Raw genomic sequence first — 21,908 nt, forward strand, 5'->3', positions numbered from 1 at the left:
ACATGGCCAACCTGCCCTCCTCCCCCTCACGCCCACAGACTGGAGGAGGAGTCTGGCCTCTCAGACCAAGCGTGATAGGTCGCAGGGACACTCGGAAGTGTCTCTGTTCAGAGTGGAGCCCAGAGGACTACGCGGGAGCTTGGAGAGCGTCCGCTCTGGAATCCAGGAGCCCTCGTTGTCCGGACTACTCTCGATGGTATCTTTGGACGGATAGACGGGGCTGCGCATGGTGTTGTGGGACAATGATGGCCGCTTTCAAGGAGCGGAATTTGGCTCTTTGAGACATCTGACCGCGGGGTGTCGGCGCTGGCAGCCCTCAAATCAGGAGCAAGAGGGTCCCAAGCGTTGGGCTTGGTCAGGTGAGTCTCCGTTCCTCCTCTGGATTCACTCCTCGCCAACCCTGGCGGCTCCGGGCGGCGGGTGTCGGCTCCCGGCTTAGGTTGGGGCCCAAGCTTGGGAGTTCTTGTCACCCAGCTTTCTCTGATCACCTAAGGGTCCTGTGCGCATTCAGCCTCCTGCGGCTGTCCTTGTCTGCTCAGATCTCAGGACGTGGAGCGGCCTTCCTGAGATGCAGGAATGCAGACTGGGCCCAAGGCCATTGCCAGATAGTGGCCCGAGCCTGAGGGGAACCCCTCCTGTCGTTCCCCTCTCCCACAGGGGCAGCTCCACTAGGCGACCCGGTGGGCGATCCACTCTAGAATGGCAACTCCAAGAGAACAGGGACTTTGGTCTATTTTGTTCTTTTTCCGTATTGCCGAGAACAGCTCAAGGAGGCATTCAGTGAATGAGTGCTGACCCAGTAAGTCCGTTTTCTTTTCCTTACAATCATAGCATCTTTGCTAGTAATTCTTTTTCCTAATTTGCCCTGAAACTCCTTATTTTTTTTTCTTTTTTTTCAGCAGCTAGTAAGTCCTGTCAGACTCCTTGTCCTGTGTTGCTTGTAACTTTTCTTGCTGTCTATAGGTGTCTGACTTCTTGCTCTCCTTTAATAAGTACAAGTCTCTTGCTTGTATATTATGGCGTTTTAGGACACAATTCCCAGTTCAGAGTACTGCTGAGAGCCCGAACATCTCACCCTTGCTGTCTAGATTTCCTCATATGCATACAGATGACACCAGCATGCAGCTTTTGTTTTTTCAGTCTGATGACATTTCCAAGTGCTACTCCCATTTCTGCATCCCATTGTGTTTGCAGTACTCCTCTGCAAGAATAAGCCTGGATTCTGGAGGTGATGAATCCCCCCCCCCCACCGTTCTTTTGAAGTACTAACTTGTTGCCAAAAAAAGAATAACGCAAGTGCCAAGCATAGATGTATTTTTTTTTTTTTTTTTTTTGAGGTAGGGTCTCATTCTAGCCCAGGCTGACCTGGAACTCACTCTGTAGTCCCAGGTTGGCCTCAAACTCACATTGATCCTCCTATCTCTGCCTTCTGATTGCTGGGATTAAAGGTGTGCACCACCATGCTCAGCTTAGATGCATGTTTTAAGTGGATACTGGAAAGTAAAAGGGAATTAGTTATAAGTTGAACTTCCAGAAAGGTTTATAGTCTCTTAAATGCTTTTCTGAAACCCCCTTTCGTTCCCTGGTGTTTCTCAGAAATTCTTTTGGAGAACATGCATAGTTAACTAAACTGATTTTGACTGCTGGGAGGTAATTTTTTTCCCACAATTGTACTTATCCACAAAATGCTCTCAAGTGTATAGAATGTGGATAGTAACATCTCCCAACATCTCTGCTTGGCAGTACCTGTGGTTTAAAGAGAAGGACATAGAAGAACTTATGACAAGTATTGGCAAGGAACTCAGCCAGGATATAGGAACATAGAAAATAAAATGTGTTACAATTACATTTATGTGGCTTTTATAGCTATGTAGTGCTTTCACATATTCTTTCTTGTTTGATTCTCAAAATTTTGTAGATTAGGTGAAGCAAAAGTCATTTTGATTTTACAGTTAGAGAAGTTATGGCTAGCCAATGATAAAGTTACGTACTGTCACAGAGATAGAAAATACCAAGAACATGGCTTCTTTTTTTTTTTTTTTTTTAAACATTGCTTATTGAGGGGAGGGGAAATGTTGTTACAGTTCACATGAGAATAGCAATCTCTCTCACTTTGTACCCTACTAGAACCGACATGGAATTCACTATGTAGACCAGAAGGCTGTCTGGAACTTGCATTAGCCTCTCAAGTACTGGGATTATGGTTGTGTGCCACCACACCAGCTCAAGAACTTGGGTTCTATTAGACACTTCTTACTTCAAATCTAGTTTACTGTATACTCCCTTTAGAGATCCTATTGTGCTGCAGGAAGTAGCCCTTAGGTTTCTCCTTGCATGAATGGCAGATACCCTTTTGGATCCTGGCATTTGCAGTACATATGTGTGGGGAGTTGGGGGGGGGGTTGGAATAGGAGGGTCTTTTAAGATTTTCAGTGCTTTTATGGAAAGCTCTTAACAATATATAGCAAAATAAATTCTGGTCTTGATGTGGGAGAGAGAGGGTTAGCCACTTAAATATAACTATAGTTATTCTAGGTTATTGCAGAACTGAGCCTTCTCTCCTCTCTGAATGCCCAATACCAATGGTTTGCCTTTCTTCCAGAAATACTCAGAACCTGTGATGGAGGACTCTACTGAGGATGCCTCCATCCACCGGTTGGAAGGCACTGATCTGGATTCTCAGGTTGGCGGTCTTATTTGCAAGACAAAAAGTGCAGCCAGTGAGCAGCATGTCTTCAAAGCTCCTGCTCCTCGCCCTTCCTTGCTGGGACTGGATTTGCTGGCTTCCCTGAAGCGGAGGGAGCGAGAGGAGAAGGATGATGGTGAGGACAGGAAGAAGTCCAGAGTGTCTTCTTACAAGGACTGGGAGGAGAACAAGGATGATCAGAAGGAAGCTGAGGAGGATGAGGATGAGCAGGCTGGTCGAAGTAGCCGGAAAGACAGGTAAGAAGGAGGAGGACAATGATGGCCAGAAAATAATAGTGCACATTTACTTCTTAATTTTCCCATGGGAAACTCAAGGGCTTAATGAATTTATTCTGATTCTGTAATATTGGTGGTAGGTAGAAATTGGTATTTTCTTCATGTCTGTGTGGAAAATTCAAAAGTAGCTAAGGAATGCATGATGGAGTTTAAAAGCCTTGGGTTGTGTCTATATACAAGTCTGCAGGACTAGGGAGAAGCAGTAGAAAATCATAATTGCTAGTTTGGCACAGCCAGAGGTTTAAGACAAATGCTTTCTGCTATGGAGAGCCTGTGACTAGCTGACTTCCTTGTTTCAGGCATTACCGATCTGCTCGGGTAGAGACTCCATCCCATCCTGGGGGTGTGAGTGAAGAGTTCTGGGAACGCAGTCGACAGAGAGAGCGGGATCGGCGGGAGCATGGTGTTTATGCCTCATCCAAAGAAGAAAAGGATAGAAAGAAGGAGAAATCTCGGGATCGAGACCATGACCGCAAGAGAGACAGAGGTAAACTGCCCAACCCAGCTCCTGTTGCCCATTCGCATTTGAACAAACATGCTAGCCTGTTTCTTTTTGCCGGAACTGCCTTCATGCCCACTAGTTGGACTGAGTGGTTTTGACTCTGTTGGGATTGGGATTAGCAAGCAGAAAAGAGCTGTTGCTTGTAATATAGCTGTTTTTTAAAATTATATATTTATTTGCAAGAAGAGAGAGGGAGGGATGGTGGATGAATATGGGTGTACTAGGGCCTCCAGTCACTGCAAAAGGACTCTATATGTATGTGCCACTTTGTGTATTTGGCTTTACGTGGGTACTGGGAAATCAAACCCGGATGGTTAGGTATTGCAGGCAAGTGCCTTAATGTTAGGTAATGGACAATATATATACAGAGTGAGAGTTTACAGAACATTGGTGATGAAGAATGGCGCCATGGAACAAAGCAAGGCCTCAACTCCAACGCTGGCTTTGCTCAGTATTGCTTATATCTTATAGGTCTATAACTATTAGCAAACTGTTCACAATAGATTTACAACTATCCTTTTCTCAACTCTTTGGTTTTTTTTTTTTTTTTTTTTTTTTCCGAGGTAGGGTCTCACTCTAGCCCAGGCAGACCTGGAATTCACTATGTAGTCTCAGGGTGGCCTTGAACTCATGGCAATCCTCCTACCTCTGCCTCCTGAGTGCTGGGATTAAAGGTATGCACCACCATGCCTGTCTCCTTTCTATGGGATATTCTTACATTGTGTAAGTTTGAGCAGTACAGGGAAAGCTAAGTGAGTAGGGAGGCCAGCCCTTTTTCCAGGGTGCAAGTTAGGATGAGATACATGGTTCTAAGTTCTGTGTATGACACTTCACAGATGAGCGGGACAGAAGTCGACATAGCAGCAGGTCAGAGCGAGATAGTGGCTCAGAACGTGGCAGCAGAAGAAATGAACCAGAGACTCCTCGACATCGACCTAAAGGTAGACTTTGCTTTTCCTGTTCTGAGGGATCAGATGTCTAAAAGGCAGAGTGAGTTGCCTCCAGCCTTAGTGAAAGTCCTTACTGCAGTGTGAACCTCTGGAGTATTGGACTCACCCCTCTTTGCTGAGGTGGGTGCATTCTCTTTAGGGGATAGGATGCATGGTTTGTTTTCCAAATGACAGGAAATGAGAGCTAGGCCTCTAATAGGAATAGGACTGTATGGATAGATTTGCAGAGAGAAATAGATTATTCCAAAATGTGCATTTCAAAATGCACTCCTAAACAGAATGAAAGCTGAACTGTTAAATTCAGTTTAAAAATTGTCAAAACCATCTTATCCATTTTAAATAAGTGTTAAGTTATCAATTATCAATAATAAATAAGCTGGAGAGCCAGGTGTGGTGGTGCATGCCATAATGGGAACATGGGAAGCCAAGCAGGAAAATTTTGAGCTACATAGTAAGATGCCATCTCCAACTCCCCTCCCCACAAACAAGAAGTTGGGGAGTTGGCAATGGTTCTGAAGTCATGACTTCATATCAGTGACATTGGATCTTTCCTGTGGATGTCTTTGCTGACCCAGATGCAGCCACCCCATCAAGGTCTACCTGGGAGGAGGAGGACAGTGGCTATGGCTCTTCAAGGCGTTCTCAGTGGGAATCACCCTCCCCAACACCTTCCTATCGGGACTCTGAGAGGAGTCATCGGCCGTCCACTCGAGATCGAGACAGGTGACGACATCTGGTGGAGCAGACCTGGTCTTCAGCAGATGGTACAGACATCTGGACAGGGAGATTTCAGCTTAGTAACTTCTGGGCTTGCTGTTTCCAGGTCTGTGAGGAGCAAGTACTCAGATGACACACCTCTGCCAACTCCCTCCTACAAGTACAATGAGTGGGCTGATGACAGAAGACACCTGGGGTCCACCCCACGTCTGTCCAGGGGCCGAGGTAAGGCCTAAGGGAGAAGAGGCAGAAAGTAGTTTGGCTTGTCTGGATGACAAGTGCAGGCTGTTTCTGGACCTGTGCAGCTTTGAAACTCTGTTGGTGGTCCCAGGGTAAGTAGAGTTGTGTGGACTGACCTGCCATCTGCTCTCTTTCAGGAAGACGTGAGGATGGTGAAGAAGGGATTGCATTTGATACAGAGGAGGAGCGGCAGCAATGGGAGGATGACCAAAGGGTAAAGGCGACATCCTTGAGGGCTGAGCCAAGGTAGTGGTATTCTCTGTGGGTGTGGCTGAAAGGTGGTGTATGGTCAGGGACTCTGAGTGACCATTTAGCAGGACTGGGCTTTGAGGTGGGTGGTTAATACTGTTCTATCCAAAGCTTTGCAATCCCTTAAGAGGCCCAGGCTGCACAGTGAAGTTTCTCTTGTGATGCTTGGGTCTGACCTAAGTCCTGCTGTGTGGGTGTTCCTCTGTGTTATAAACCCAGGAAGTGCTGGCATGGTAGACTGCCATGTGGAATCATAGCTACATAGCTCACTTCCCTCACAGAGGTGGTTTTACTGCCTGGTGACTTCTTACCAAATACCTGTCCCCATTTGGCCATGGCTTGCATATGAATTTGATTTGTTCTTTGTTGCTGGTTTGTCTCATGCCTTGCAGCAAGCAGACCGGGACTGGTACATGATGGATGAGGGATATGATGAGTTCCATAACCCGCTGGCCTACTCTTCCGAGGACTACGTGCGGCGGCGGGAGCAGCACCTGAACAAACAGAAGCAGAAGCGCATTTCAGCCCAGCGCAGGCAGATCAATGAGGTGATGCTGCTGGCAGTGGTTGGCAGGATTCAGAGCAGAGTTGGGGCATGTGGGAGATGTGCCAGTTCTGCCCAGTGATGACAACTGGCCTTTTGCTGGGAGCACTGATGGGATGTGCCTCTGGTGGGTGAGGAGGAGTGACAGAAGCCTCTGGGTAGCTTAGAAAACTTAAGTCATACTTTTGTTTCTTGCAGTACTTCATGAGGGAACCTGTGGGTGGGAACAGGTCTGGTGACACCTGCGTCTGTGTTTGTATTATTTGTGTGGAGCTAGGATTGGTCACTAATTGTGTATCTGGCTAGAGGTTGTGACTTAAAGTGTGGCTTCCTGGGACCAAGTACTATATGTAAGTCAGCTTCAGTGACTCTTCTGTCTAAAAAGCTGGGGAGGAGAGAGGCCTGTGACACTTCTGTTGGGACATGATTTGTACACTTGCCTAGTGACCTTTCAGGATAGCTTTGGTTGTAGGCTGAGTGTGGCTCCTTTTGTATCCCTCAGGATAATGAGCGCTGGGAGACTAACCGCATGCTCACCAGTGGGGTGGTCCATCGCCTGGAGGTGGATGAAGACTTTGAGGAGGACAATGCGGCCAAGGTGCATCTGATGGTGCACAACCTGGTGCCTCCCTTTCTGGATGGGCGTATTGTCTTCACCAAGCAGGTGAGGACTTGGATGTTCAGAAAGACCAGAAGAGAGGGGAGGAAGAAAAGATAGGACTACAGTCTCTATCTCAGTTAGGCAGCCACTCTGTCATTTATTGGGGTTCTTGTGAAATCAGCCCTCTGGGTGGTTTTAGTGACCAGTCAGAAATTCTCTTCTACTTCCTACAGCCAGAGCCTGTGATTCCAGTCAAGGATGCTACTTCTGACCTGGCCATTATTGCTCGGAAAGGCAGTCAAACAGTGCGGAAGCACAGGGAGCAAAAGGAGCGGAAAAAGGTTGGTCTCTTTTAGCTGGGCATGATGGCTCACACCTGCAATCCCAGCAGATGGAGGCAGGAGGATCTGGAGTTCAAGGTCATTCTCTATACTTACCAAATGTGTGAAAGGTTGGAAGACGGTGTTTCAAGCAAATGGGCCTAGAAAACAAGCAGGGGTTGCTATCCTAATATCAGACAGGGTAGACTTTAGTCCGACGTTAGTCAAGAAAGATAAGGAAGGTCACTTTATATTGATTAAGGGCACACTCCAACAGGACATTACAATCCTAAACATATATGCACCTAACATGGGGGCTCCCAAATTTGTCAAACAAACACTATTAGAACTAAGGTCACAGATAACACCAAACACAGTGGTGGTGAGTGACTTTAACACCCCACTCTCATCAATTGACAGGTCATCCTGGGAAAGAATAAACAGAGAGGCATCTGGACTAAATGAGGTCATAGAAGGAATGGACTTAACAGATATATACAGGACATTTCATCCAAAGGCTGCAGAATATACATTCTTTTCAGCAGCACATGGAACATTCTCTAAAATAGACCATATATTAGGACACAAAGCAAATCTTAACAAATTCAGGAAAATTGAAATAATTCCTTGCATTCTATCTGACCACAATGGAATTAAACTACAAATCAGTAGCAAGAAAGGCTATAGAGCATACACAGAATCATGGAAACTAAACAATACACTACTAAATGATGAATGGGTCAATGAAGAAATCAAGAAGGGAATCAAAAAATTTATAGAGTCAAATGATAATGAGAACACAACATACCAAAATCTCTGGGACACAATGAAGGCAGTTCTAAGAGGTAAATTTATAGCCTTGAGTGCCTATATTAAGAAATTAGAAAGGTTGCAAGTAAACGACCTAATGCTTCGCCTTAAAGCCTTGGAAAAAGAAGAGCAAGGCAAACCAAAAATCAGTAGACGGGAAGAAATAATAAAGATTAGGGCAGAAATTAATGAAATAGAAACAAAAAGAACAATCCAAAGAATTAATGAAACAAAGAGTTGGTTCTTTGAAAGGATAAACAAGATTGATAAACCCTTAGCAAATCTGATCCAAAGAGAGAAGAGACACAAATTAATAAAATCAGAGATGAACAAGGTAACATCACAACAGATTCCAGAGAAATTCAAAAAATCATAGGGACATACTATAAAAGCATATACTCCACAAAGTATGAAAAGAAATGGATGATTTCCTTGATCTATATGACCTACCTAAATTAAATCAAAATGAGATTAATCACTTAAATAGACATATACTTACCAAATTTGAGGTCAGCTTGGACTACATGAGACCTGATCTCAAAACAAACAAAATGAAACCAAAAAAGAGTATGATGTCTCATCACTTGAAACTGAGCAGTCTGCATATGTTTAGTTTTTGTTTTTTTTTTTCCTTTTTAAAAATCACAGATTTCACAGGTAGCAGATCCCCATTGGAAGTTAGAGGGTACACATGAGTGGAGCGAGAAGCAGCCTTTAGAGGAGGGTGCTATGTTTTTCCATTTGGTCCTTGTTTAAAGCTCAAGAGCTGGAATTTGACACTTGAGGTCTGTGTGGTTCTGGGCCACCAGTGTTTTGTGGGAATTGACCACTTGCTAGCTGAAGCCTGTTGCCCACAGGGATTGAGTTTCCATTAGCTACAGTCATGTCACAGGATGAAATGATTTCACTCCTCTTCTTTAGGCTCAGCACAAACACTGGGAACTAGCAGGAACCAAACTGGGAGATATAATGGGTGTCAAAAAGGAGGAAGAGCCAGATAAAGCTGTGGCTGAAGATGGGAAGGTGGACTACAGGTGGGTGGTCTCTGACAGTTGCGAGTATGTGCCTAATATTATGGCCTACAAATAGGAAAATGATGTCACTGAATCCTCTGTTCTTGTCTGAGCCTGTCGTCTTCTGAGCTATTTTTGCTCCTCCAGTTAGATTTCAGCTCAATATAAGGAAGAATTACTTTTCACAGAGATTCTAAAAGTAGGTTATCTTTCTTTTTTTTTTTTTTTGTTTTTCAGTTTTCTGAGGGTCTCACTGTAGCTCAGAGTAGGTTATCCACTTTTCCCTTTGAAACTCCACTCTCCATCATGCCCCTTCCCCCTGTCAATCAGTCTCTGTTTTATTTTAATGTCATCATCATTTCCTACTATTATGATGGTCTTATGTAGCTAGTGTTGGGCACTGCGAGATCATGAATATCCAGGCCATTTTATGTCTGGAGGAGTACGTTGTAAGGAGTCCTACCCTTCCTTTGGCTCTTAACATTCTTTCCGCCACCTCTTCCATAATGGGCCCTGAGCCTTGAAAGATGTGATAGAAATATTTCAGTGCTAAACACTCCTCTGTCACTTCTTAGCACTATGGTGTCTTCTGAGTCATCCCAAGGTCATTGCCATCTGAAAAGAGAAGCTTCTCTAACCAAAAGTGAGAATAGCATTAATATTATGAGTATGAACATTAAGAGAAGTGTTTACTGGGCAGTTTGGTGAATTTTTTTTTTTTTGAGGCAGTGTCTCACTGTAGTCCAAGCTGACTTGGAATTCACTATGTAGTCTCAGGGTAGCCTTGAATTCATGGTGATCCTCCAGCTTCTGCCTCCTGAGGATCAAAGGCATGCACCACCATGCCTGGCTAGGTTATTGTTTTTTAAAAAATATTATTTATTTATTTGCAACTAGAGAGAGAGAGAGAGAGAAAGAAAAGTGTTCTGCCAATGCAACTGAACTCCAGATGCATGCATTACTCTGTTTCTGGCTTTATGTGGATACTGAGGAATTGAATCTGGGCTATCTCTGGCCCAAGGTTATAGTTTTTAGTAGTACTTTTATATTTCTAAAGGTAGAAAGCAGATGTTGGGTCACCCCTACATTGGGTAGATGCGAGACTCAAATGTCCCTCATACTTCTCAGCCTTTGAATGGTCTCATGTCCTACTGAACCATCATCTGAGTTAGCACTTCTTTGTACCCCTGTGAAATGTCCCAAATAAGAATTAGTAGTATTAGCCGGGCGTGGTGGCGCACGCCTTTAATCCCAGCACTCGGGAGGCAGAGGTAGGAGGATCGCTGTAAGTTCGAGGCCACCCTGAGACACCATAGTGAATTCCAGGTCAGCCTGGGCTAGAGTGAGGCCCTACCTCGAAAAACCAAAAAATAAAAAAATTAAAAAGAATTAGTAGGATTGGTCAGGCTAATTTTGTCTCTTAGGCATCACTTTTCAGATGATCAGGAGGACTGGGTGAAATGGGAACAGGAAACTCAAAGAAGCAGGGGCAGATCTGAGTGAGGGAAGAGCTGACGCTTGAGGGGGTGGTGGCATGTGTGCTTCTGGATCTCAGAACTTGTTGAGTGCCGACATTGAGTGTTTCCATAGATGTGACAGGTTCTTATAGTTCTTTGAAAATGAGGCCTGGGCTGAGCTGCCCTGCCAAGAGGAAGGAGGAAGTTTGAACTTATCACATATAGTGAGCTGTAACTCCTAGGGGACCCCTGTGGCTGCTTTAGCCCTATAAGTGTTGTGTTTGAAATTGATCAGGGTTTTCTGTACATGTTGGTGTCCTGTTGGTTGATTTCAGCTGCTCTTCTGGCCACACTGTTTGCTGGGGATTTGCCCACTGGAGTCTCACTTGTTCCTCTGATCTGTCTGACCTGGGGCTGTGGACTGTGCTTTGTATGATGGATTCTCACACTAGTTCTCATTCTTCAGCCCATTGAGAAACAATCATGCTTTAGTTTTAGGAGCTTTATTATTGCTTCGTGTTGTAGCTGTTCTCATTGTTGGAAGTGAGAGGCAGTGAACTTAATCAGAAGGGACAATGTGGGGAGACAAGCATGGTGCTTAGGCTATTGTGTTTCCCAGGACAGAGCAGAAGTTTGCAGATCACATGAAGAAGAAAAGTGAGGCCAGCAGTGAGTTTGCAAAGAAGAAGTCCATTTTGGAACAGAGGCAGTACCTACCGATCTTTGCTGTGCAGCAGGAGCTGCTCACAATTATCAGGTAGCGTCCCCAGCACAGCAGTCCCTCCTGTCTCCTGTGTTTACTCAGGAACTTCTGTGGGGAGAGGACATTATTCTTTCCCCTAATTGGTTACCTTGGGCTACACTGTGTGAAGTACAAATATGACATTATTTTTCTTTAGCATATTAGTTTTTAAACTTTACCATGTTCCAGATCTTTCAAATGGTATCCCTGTAAGAGGCTGTTTTCCAATGAAATCATCCTCTGTAGGCAAACATGCTCCTTGGTGAGCTAGACATAGCAACAGGAGCTGGGATGGGCTTCTTGGAGGCTTCCTGGGTTTTCTTGGAGTTGGCTGTGCTCTCAGGCTGCTCAGCTTTTTGCCTATTCTTTCTTGTAGAGACAACAGCATTGTGATCGTGGTTGGGGAGACAGGGAGTGGCAAGACTACTCAGTTGACCCAGTACTTGCATGAAGATGGTTACACAGACTATGGGATGATTGGGTGCACCCAGCCCCGGCGTGTGGCTGCTATGTCGGTGGCCAAGAGAGTCAGTGAAGAGATGGGGGGAAACCTTGGCGAAGAGGTGAGAGAATGTGTGAGGGCTGAGTCATGCAATGTTTTCCTTCTGATGGATTTGTGGTGGAGGGTGTGATCTGCTTATACTGAACCCCAGCCTGGGGGTGCTAGTACTGAGTGGTGGCCAGGGCTTCTGAGCCATCACTCTGACTTACCAGGTGGGTTATGCCATCCGTTTTGAAGACTGCACTTCAGAAAACACCTTGATCAAATACATGACTGATGGGATCTTGCTCCGGGAGTCCCTCCGTGAAGCTGACCTGGATCACTACAGTGCCATCATCATGGATGAGGCCCATGAGCGCTCCCTTAATACCGATGTGCTTTTTGGCTTACTCCGGGAGGTAAGCGCTATGCATGCAATTCTTCTGCACCTTTGGGGCTATGACTAGTGTACTGCCAGCTACTAATGGCCAAGGTATTCCAGGTGACCTGGGGCAAGTCTGGGGATGACTAGAGGGTTTCTGATAGACCAGGGGTTTCTCTGAGGCCCTTGGGTTGTCAGGTCAGACCTGCTATTGTAATTTACTGTGTTCTTGTCTGGCTGAGTGACTTGTGGTTCTTGGTTAAGCTCCATTGCTCAGCCTTTCAGATTGACAAATCTAATATGCAAATTTGCCAACTTTGGGTTTTGCTTAATTTGTGGTAATGAGACTGAAGGTCCTTAAACCCATCGATCCTATGAATGACCTCTTAGGTTGTGGCCCGGCGCTCAGACCTGAAGCTCATTGTTACATCGGCAACTATGGATGCAGAAAAATTTGCTGCCTTTTTTGGGAATGTTCCCATTTTCCACATCCCTGGTCGTACCTTCCCTGTTGACATCCTCTTCAGCAAGGTACTGAGGCCTCTGTTCCTTGAGCTGACACTCCATGCCATGCACTTCTCTGATGAAAAGCCAGATGGAGAGGGGGTGGTACTGAGTTGGGGGAGATTTGGTGGATGCCATAGGACAAATGGGGTAGCATGGAGTTTTGGGGCTCAGGTGGGCACAGGACTGTCCTCTGGGGGAGGTTTTGTTTTCTTGCTTCTTTGAAGCTGAAGAAAAGGGTCTGGGTAGACACCAGGACTTCCAGTGGCCTTACATTCAGGCCTCAGGTTGGCTGCCTTAACAGTCACTGCTGTAGCCTAGAACAGTGATGTGCTGTGTACTCCCTGAGGGTTGCTGGGCCTGTGCTGCCAGCATGTTTCTCTGACTATCCCCTGCTGGTGCTGCAGACCCCGCAGGAAGATTATGTGGAAGCTGCGGTGAAGCAGTCTTTGCAGGTGCACCTGTCAGGGGCCCCTGGGGACATCCTTATCTTCATGCCTGGCCAAGAGGACATTGAGGTATGTGCTTTGATCACCACTGGGATGGATGGGTGGTGCATCCTCTGAGAATTTGGGCTCCAGAGACTCTTGGCTCCTTCCTGTGCCTTCAGGTGACCTCAGACCAGATTGTAGAACACCTGGAGGAACTAGAGAATGCACCTGCCTTAGCTGTGCTGCCTATCTACTCCCAGCTGCCTTCTGACCTCCAGGCCAAAATCTTCCAGAAGGTGCGGCAAAGGAGTGTTTTGGGTTCCCACCTTCGATACCTCACAAAGGGGGGTGAAAGAGAAATGGGGTGATTCCTTTCCTGGATTGGGAGGTGGGCTCTTTCTTGCCTGTGCAGTTTTTGCTTTGGAGGATTTACCTTTTCTCCCTGCACATCTTGATTGGCCCTAGGCTCCAGATGGCGTTCGGAAGTGTATTGTTGCTACCAACATAGCTGAGACATCTTTGACTGTGGATGGCATCATGTTTGTTATCGATTCTGGTTACTGCAAATTAAAGGTAAGAGGAGATGCAGGAGGCAGGCTTCTGGGTCTTCATCCAAAGTGAATTCAGCTTAGAGGGTGAGAAGTTAAGGTCAGGTCCTTCAACCTGTAAGGAAACACACCTGGGAGTGATGGTGGTTTTAGGCTAACATTTAATGAGCACCAGTCCTGCCAGGTGCTTGATGCACCTAAACCTTGTCCTTGTGGAAGCTCACTGATACAGATAATTTAAATAACAATAGAGATCATAGAGCTGTTGATGGGGAAAATTTGAGACTTTTTTTTTGAAACTCTTGGCTCTACAAAGATTACTACCTACATTGCTAGGAGAGTCTTGTGTAGTGTTGCCATTGGGTTTGTCTTTGTCTGAGGGGTGTTCCCTTTCTCTTCTCACTGCCCTTAATTGGTCGGTCCTTTTCTGCCCCCCTCCAGGTCTTCAACCCCAGGATTGGCATGGATGCTCTGCAGATCTACCCTATTAGCCAGGCCAATGCCAACCAGAGGTCAGGGCGAGCCGGCAGGACGGGCCCAGGTCAGTGTTTCAGGTAGGAGCCCTGTGCTAGCCTGCTTTCTGGGGCAGCGCTGGGATGGCTGAGTGGAACCCACCTGGGCTGGTCCTAAGGAGCTGCTCAGAGCTGCTACTTGGTAGTGCTGCTGAGTGAAAGGTGTGGCCTGTCCAAAGAGCTCTGAACTCTGAGGCTGACCTATAGGAATGACTTGTTGTAGGCTGCCCTACAGAGGAGGGATCTGGGTAAATGATGTCATTGACTTTGTTTTACTTTTCCCAATTATTCTTTCTCTTTTTTTTTTCTTTCTGATTTTTTAAAATAATGTGTTGATTATAGAAATTCAGTAACTACAAAAACTAAAATACAGCAAGAGGTTTGAACAGGTGGAAGTGGAGGTAGGAGGAAGATACGGGAAGTACCTGTCTAGTATTTACTAGCAGTTGTACAGCACATTTGGAAGAAGTTGGAAGAGCTGCTGCTGACATTCTGCTGCATGGTTCCAAGTGCAGCCGGTCCCGTGTGAGAGACCTGGTGTGCCAGCGCAGGGCAGGCCTAGTTCAGTTGGCTTCTCTCTGGCAGGCTGTACACACAGAGTGCCTATAAGAATGAGCTCCTGACCACCACGGTGCCTGAGATCCAGAGGACCAACCTGGCGAACGTGGTACTGCTGCTCAAGTCCCTCGGGGTGCAGGACCTGCTGCAGTTCCACTTCATGGACCCACCCCCAGAAGACAACATGCTCAACTCCATGTATCAGCTCTGGATCCTCGGGGCCCTGGATAACACAGGTATGGGGGCGGCCAGGAACTGGCAGGGCCTCAAGGGCAAGGGCACTGGTGTTTGACTTTCTTTCATCCACTTTTCTACTGAACGTCTGGTTTGCTCCTCTCCTAGGTGGTCTCACCTCTACTGGGCGGCTGATGGTGGAGTTCCCGCTGGACCCAGCCCTGTCCAAGATGCTCATCGTGTCGTGTGACATGGGCTGTAGTTCTGAGATCCTGCTCATTGTCTCCATGCTCTCGGTCCCTGCCATCTTTTATAGGCCCAAGGTGCTGGCTCCGTTCTCTTCCTTGAGGGAGGAGCTTCTCTCTGTGGGGCAGGAGTATCACTTTCTGACTTTGCTATTTTCTCTTGGGCTGGTTGGGGAAGGAGAAGGGAGGGCTGGGCTAGTGATCCTCACAGTATGTCTTCCAGTGTGGCTTTGCCCGAGTCCTCATACTTTAGGCAGGTCTAGTGTGAGGATCCCTGAGCCTTGCTCCATGGGTCTGTGGTGAAGGGTCCTTTGTCCTTCCTAGGGCAGAGAAGAGGAAAGTGACCAGATTCGGGAGAAGTTTGCAGTCCCAGAGAGTGACCATCTGACCTACTTGAATGTCTACCTGCAGTGGAAGAACAATAATTACTCCACCATCTGGTGCAATGACCATTTCATCCATGCCAAGGCCATGCGGAAGGTGGGGACGACAGTTTAGAGGAGCACACTGTCTGGAGGAGGGGATACAAGAGAAGGGAGGAGGGATGGTTCCATCCTGTCATGCTTGTGTCATGCTCAAGGTCCGGGAGGTGCGGGCGCAGCTCAAGGACATCATGGTGCAGCAGCGAATGAGCCTGGCTTCATGCGGCACTGACTGGGACATTGTCAGGAAATGCATCTGTGCTGCCTATTTCCACCAAGCCGCCAAGCTCAAGGTGAGCCCGGGAGCCCCAGAGCTCCGTCCCCTTTCTTCAAGGTACCTGCATGAGGGCAGAATCCTTCTGGTGGCTTAGGGCTATAGAACTGGGATTCCTCCAAGCCTGTGCTGTTGGTATTTGGGAATGGGATCCCTTCCCAAATAGGCAGTGTATTCATGTTGTGACCATCTCTTCTCTTCCAGGGGATTGGGGAATATGTGAACATCCGCACAGGGATGCCCTGCCACTTGCACCCCACCAGCTCTCTTTTTGGAATGGGCTACACTCCAGACTACATTGTGTATCATGAACTGGTTATGACCACTAAGGTGGGTTTCTCTGAGGTACTCCCATATGTAGGTCCACCTGCTCAGGCCAGGCTTTTGCAGTCCTACACTGTCTTTCAGCGTGAGCTCTAAGCTTGGGAGGCCTGAGGCACATGCATTACTCTGCAGGGCCTTTGAGGCTGGTTTTCAGCTCAGCTTTGGGAGGCTTGTCATGTCAACCTCTAGAATACAGTGGTGATCTCAGCTCAGCCCTGCCAGGAGGACTTTTTCCTGCTAATTACTTGGCATTGGTTGATGTCATTAGAAGGGCTTTGTGCAGGGCTGAGCTGTCTCTGTGGATACTGGGTGCTGCTTCCTCATCCATGGGGGAATTTGGGTGGAGAAGGGATGACAATTCCAGTGTCTAGGGTTTCTCCTGCATTTTCTAACATTGCAGGCCTGGAACTATACTGGAGGGACACCAGCTCCCCTGTGACCTCTGTCTTCTTGCTCTTGTGCCTACAGGAGTACATGCAATGCGTGACTGCTGTGGATGGAGAGTGGCTGGCTGAGCTGGGCCCCATGTTCTACAGTGTGAAACAGGCAGGCAAGTCACGGCAGGTAAGGGTCCTGCTCTTCTGGTGGACACACTGTTTGCTTGTGGGATTGATTTTACCCCGGCCTGGTATTGAAGACTTGTTAGCACCTGATCCCTACCATTCTCCCCAGACATAAAATCTTGGATCCAGCAAGCCCATTCATCTGATGTTCCTTCACCACTCCATTGGCCTTCATAAAATTCATAAAACTAGATAAAACAGTATAAATGAGCCACCAGTTGACTAAATGTCATAGCCTCCATAATCAATAACATCAATCTTATTTTCCTTATATTTATCCCCTTCCCCCAACTATTTTTTTCCTAGAGCATTTTAAAGCCTAAATGTCTTGTTATTTTTCTTGAATATGCTTATAAGACTGTTGTGTATTTCTGAGGAGAAGCTGGTGAGTGCCCCAGACAGGGCACCCCCAATGGTCTAAAGTCAGAATTCACCCTGGAAAACCAGTGAGTCTGTTGGGCTTCCTTACAAGAGCATGGTTGAGGGGTTACTTACAGGAGCATGGAGACTCCCAAAGTAGCCATAGCAGCAAAAATTTTCATTCCAGCATGGGTGACAACCTCCCCATAGCTACACAGATGGAATTTCCCATCTGTTATCTTTTACTCTCTTATACTGTTTTTCTTCCTGAGACCGTGAGACTTTGTAAACCATTGCATACAATGCAAGGGGTGCCTGAGCTCGCTGGTGAGGGAATGATGACCCTTCCCATACCCTTTCTTATAACCTGCCTTATCTGGAGAGTGGTCACAGCTGCTTCTGCTACAAGATGTCACTACTGGTTTTCTTTCAGGACTGTTTTGCAAAACAGGGACTTAAAAGGACTTAATTTAAAATGGGACTTCTGTGCCTGTTTCCAGTTCTTACACTTCTTCATTTATCTCAGATAACTTTTCACACTTGATTTACTTGAATTAGACTCTAAACATTGCAGTGGTTGTTACAATCGTTAGCTCTTTCATTCCAGGGCAGGATTGGCTCTTGCTCTTTTTAAATTATACTGATTTATTGGAACAATCGGGTCATTTGTCCTATAGAATACCCCTCAGTACAGTTTTGGCTGGTTACTTCCTCTGCTCTTGTTTATTGTTGTTGTTTTTTGTTTTTTGTTTTTTTTGAGGTAGGGTCTCACTCTGGCTCAGGCTGACCTGGAATTCACTATGTAGTCTCAGGGTGGCCTCGAACTCACGGCGATCCTCCTACCTCTGCCTCCCGAGTGCTGGGATTAAAGGCGTGCGCCACCACGCCCGGCTCTGCTCTTGTTTAATTCGTGGTTCTGTCTTATACTTTCTGTAACCTGGTAATCTAATGGCTTGGTGACATTCTGGTTTGGCTGAGTCAGGCATGGAGGTACACATGTGGTACTGTGTGTTTCCTTTGAGTTGCAGTAAGGAGGCATGTAAGGTCGGGATGGGGGTTTCACTTTTGATTATAATCACATTGATCATGGTCCTGGTGGCATCTGCCTGGTGTCTGTTCTGCTCTCTCTGCTTGCTACTCTTACCTCCTCAGTGGTGAGTGTCCTTTTATTACTCATCATACACTTCCTTGAGACAAGGTCTCTCCCTCAACCCAGAGCTGCTGTTAGTGAGCCTCAGCGATTCTCTGGTCTTGCTTCTTGTGGACTGGGGTTACAGATATATGTGGCCATGCACAGCTCTTTATGTGGGATATGGGGAGTTGAACTTGGTCTCAGGGCTTAGAGGCTCTCATGTGGCAAACATCATGTTATGCCATCTCCCAAGCCCTGACTTCCTACTTCTTTTTTAATTTTTAATTTTTTTTAATCTTTTTTTTTTTTTTTGAGGTAGGGTTTCACTCTAGCCCAGGCTGACCTGGAATTCACTCTGTAGTCTCAGGGTGGCCTCGAACTCATGGCAATCCTCTTACCCCAAAGGTGTGTGCCACCATGCCCAGCTATTTTTTATTTTTTTTCTGAGTTAGGGTTTCACTCTAGTTTAGGCTGACCTGGAATTCACTATGTAGTCTCAGGGTGGCCTCAAACTCATGGCGATCCTCCTACCTCTGCCTCCCCAGTGCTAGGATTAAAGGCGTGCACCACCACGCCTGGCTATCTTTTTTTTTAAACAAAGGTATTTATATACTCTCTGCCCCATCCTACTTTCCTTGAGGGCTCTCCTCAGGGTTATTGGTGTTCACTGTTGGATAAATAATTCTTTTTTTTTTTCTTTTTTGAGGTAGAGTCTCACTGTAGCCCAGGCTGACCTTGAATTCACTATGTGTCGTCTCAGGCTGGCCTCAAACCCTTAGTGATCCTCCTACCTCTGCCTCTGAGTGCTGGGATTAAAGGTGTGCACCACCACGTCCAGCTTTATATATAAATCATTAAAAAAAATTCCTTTTTGTGTATTTGCGAGTGACAGACAGAGAGAGAAAAAAGGCAGATAGAGAGAGAGAGTGGGTGCACCAGGGCCTCCAGCCATTGAAAATGAACTCCAGATGCATGCACCACCTTGTGCATTGGGCTTACATGGATCCTGGGGAATTGAGCCTCGAACCGGTATCCTTAGGTTTCGAAGGCAAGTGGTTCACCGCTAAGCCATCTCTCCAGCCCCTATATATAAATCTTAATACAATTTCTTTACACTGGGCTAAATGCATCTTCCTTTTCAGCTGTGTGGCAACATCTTGCTGCTTTTCCTGAACTTTCTGGCATAGTTGTAAGTGTCAGTACTTACTGGTTTTAGTGGAGTGGTGCTGAGATATGACTGTATTAGAATTGAATTATTCAGTGTCTAACTTGATTGAATTAAAAAGCAAAAAAGGGTTGGGTTGCCGAGGGAAAGGCAGCCTAAGTCCCATGGGGCAGAGTCATGTAGGCCCTGGCTTGGAGAGTGGGTCCTGGGTCCAGATGGAGCCTCTTCAATCAGTCCCTTTTGTTCTTTAGGAGAATCGCCGGAGGGCCAAAGAGGAGGCCTCTGCCATGGAGGAGGAGATGGCACTGGCCGAGGAACAGCTGCGTGCCCGCCGGCAGGAGCAGGAAAAGCGCAGTCCCCTGGGCAGTGTCAGGTGAATGACGTCACTTCTATACTGGGTGGTCATGTGTGGAGGCATGGGAGCAAGGGGTGCTGGACAACTTGAAAGGTACAGATGTCCATTTGCAGTTGCTGGTCATCGTCATAAACACTCATGGCTAGAGATGGGCTGAAGTGGCAGGGTAGGTCTTCAGGCTTCCTGATGGGTGAGGGAGTTGGACAAAATAGCAGGTGGAAAAAGAGAGCCTTGGCTTTGTGCATATTTGCAGGTACCTGGAGTGAGGCTATATGTGACAAGCTAAAGGCACATCATCCACAAGATTGGTCTTATTTCACATAAGTTTAGAGGGCACCCTGTCTTTTGGCCAACTTCCTGTAAGTTTTGGGGTCATGTTGGACTTAATAACTCAAGACAGAGCTGGGCGTGGTGGCGCACGCCTTTAATCCCAGCACTTGAGAGGTAGAGGTAGGAGGATTGCTGTGAGTTCGAGGCCACTCTGAGACTCCATAGTGAATTCCAGGTCAGCTTGGGCTAGAGTGAGACCCTACCTAAAAAAAAAAAAAGCCCAAAGAACTCAAGACAGTATGACAATTACCAGGTAGTTTATTATAGCAAAAGAGCCAGTATCAGCCACAGGGATAGATGCATTGAGAGGGCCGAGGAGAAGATTCTAGCTGTGAAAGCTTTATTTGTCTCTTGGGTCCTATCCTCAGGCACATTGATTTGTGACAGTCTATATGCACAGGTTGTTGTCAACCAGGGAAACTTACCAGTGTTTGCTGTTTATGATTTTTCACCTGAGTTCCATGCCCTAGCATGGGTTATTAAATTATTGCCCACATCATTGAATTCATTCTCTGATCCTCTCCCTCCCTTTGCCTTAGGAGTTAGGATGACAGCACAGGGCTCAGAACCCCAGCTCTAATCACATCTGTGGTCTTTCTTGCTGGGCCAGATCTGTCTTATTCAAAGTTAGTGTACACTGCCAAGTGTGGTGTGAGGGGTCCACCGTGAGAGCAAAGGCTCCAGTCATGTGGGTGTTTCCTCCAGGTGACATGCTTTGTCACATGGTCAGAGTGCTGGTTTGCTCATCCACTGCACATCTATGACAGGAGATGTTTTAAAATCCATTCCAAACTTTCCTTAATGCAAATCAGAATGGGGGAACCTTTATTAGTCTTCCCATTGACAGTGGGGAAGCAAAGGGAGGGTGAATGTACTTGAATAAGGTCCTGCCATATATCTGGGTCAGAAATATCAAGACCCTTGACCCTTGTCCTGTTGAGGACCCTGCTGGGAAAGGAGCGGTGTGTTTATTAGTACCTGCCCCCCTTTCTGTGTCTTCAGATCCACAAAGATCTACACTCCAGGTCGGAAAGAGCAAGGGGAGCCCATGACACCTCGCCGCACGCCTGCCCGATTTGGACTTTGAGCTGAGACTAGCCCAGGAGAGGGTGACAGCCAAGTATTGGGTTGTGAACTCTCTGGCCAGAGTGCTCCAAAGATGTGGCCAAAGCCCTTTCATCTGTGGACTTCGCCTGTGTTCATCTCGACCTCAGGGCAGTTCCTGCTGGCCAGGCTCCATCACAGAGGAAGGAGGAGCACCTGGTGCTTGGCAGAGTGGGCTGCAGCTCAGCTGAAATGCTGTATAGGCAGCGGGAGGTGGCTGGACCCATCACCTCCACATAACCTGTCCCCAGGACACTTGGGGTATGAGAGACTTGGTTGTGACTAAGTCGTTTTTAATCCTTGTGTAAAGCAGCAAGATAAGCACAGAGGCAATTGCAATTTGATTATCATTCAGGATTTGGAAATAAATATATTATTTGTAAAATGTGATTGTATATTGACTTTCTTTTTCCTTTCCTGCCTTGAGTCCTATAGTAAAGAGAGAGGGGCAGGACCACTGCCCTGACTCTTCTTGGGTAGATCTTCCTGGAACTTTTGCTCTCTCCTGTGTCCACTCTTCAGGCAGAGCTTCTTGGAGAGGAGTTGACTAAATGGGACGCAGGTCATGTTTGGAGACCTGCAAGTATCTTGAGGCGCCTAGTACAGGGTAAGACCAAGCTCTGAGAGCACCAGGGTCCCCAGGCTGGTGGACAATGGCAAGGTCCACTTTGATAGCCCAGTAATGGGTGGGAGGGGAGCAGGATATCATCAGTTTGGCCTTCTCCAGGTGGGGGTTGTCTGCCTTTGAGAGCTCTGTGCTATTGGTTGGACAGCAGAGGGTTTTGCCCTGCAGCTGTGATGGCTGTGTATCAACTGAGATGTTGCTCACTGATTTTCACAAGTAGACAATCCTCATGCTGGAATCCCTGCTCTTTTCTCTTGTTACATGGACTCTTAAGTTGGCCTCTGTAGGTTTT

At 46.7% G+C, this 21,908-nt stretch overlaps 1 protein-coding gene across 2 annotated transcripts; it reads left to right on the plus strand.

The window, feature by feature from the left end:
* The first annotated feature begins 25 nt into the window (after positions 1-25).
* On the plus strand, positions 26-21,376 carry Dhx38 (DEAH-box helicase 38). 2 transcript variants are annotated; one of them, XM_045161190.1, is made up of 28 exons: positions 26-359; positions 658-799; positions 2,603-2,943; positions 3,282-3,469; positions 4,321-4,425; positions 5,010-5,157; positions 5,258-5,376; positions 5,529-5,605; positions 6,033-6,188; positions 6,687-6,848; positions 7,019-7,126; positions 8,837-8,949; positions 11,005-11,142; positions 11,504-11,690; positions 11,842-12,027; positions 12,381-12,521; positions 12,902-13,012; positions 13,105-13,221; positions 13,391-13,498; positions 13,915-14,027; positions 14,571-14,779; positions 14,886-15,040; positions 15,287-15,442; positions 15,543-15,677; positions 15,863-15,988; positions 16,451-16,546; positions 19,454-19,575; positions 20,890-21,376. In XM_045161190.1, exons 2-28 carry the CDS (start codon positions 785-787, stop codon positions 20,972-20,974), a joined length of 3,717 nt encoding a protein of 1,238 aa, XP_045017125.1. In that variant the 5' UTR covers positions 26-359; positions 658-784; the 3' UTR covers positions 20,975-21,376. The 2 variants fall into 2 exon arrangements, with proteins under 2 accessions (XP_045017125.1, XP_045017129.1); XM_045161194.1 differs by lacking the exon at positions 658-799.
* The last annotated feature ends 532 nt before the right edge of the window (positions 21,377-21,908 follow it).

Source organism: Jaculus jaculus, chromosome 1 (genome assembly GCF_020740685.1).
Source record: "Jaculus jaculus isolate mJacJac1 chromosome 1, mJacJac1.mat.Y.cur, whole genome shotgun sequence".
Classification (NCBI taxonomy): domain Eukaryota; kingdom Metazoa; phylum Chordata; class Mammalia; order Rodentia; family Dipodidae; genus Jaculus; species Jaculus jaculus.

Coding starts and splice junctions, on each gene's coding strand:
- Dhx38 (XM_045161190.1), top strand. Junction 5,377..5,528: donor ACGTCTGTCCAGGGGCCGAG/GTAAGGCCTAAG, acceptor GCTCTCTTTCAG/GAAGACGTGAGGATGGTGAA. Junction 8,950..11,004: donor GATGGGAAGGTGGACTACAG/GTGGGTGGTCTC, acceptor TGTGTTTCCCAG/GACAGAGCAGAAGTTTGCAG.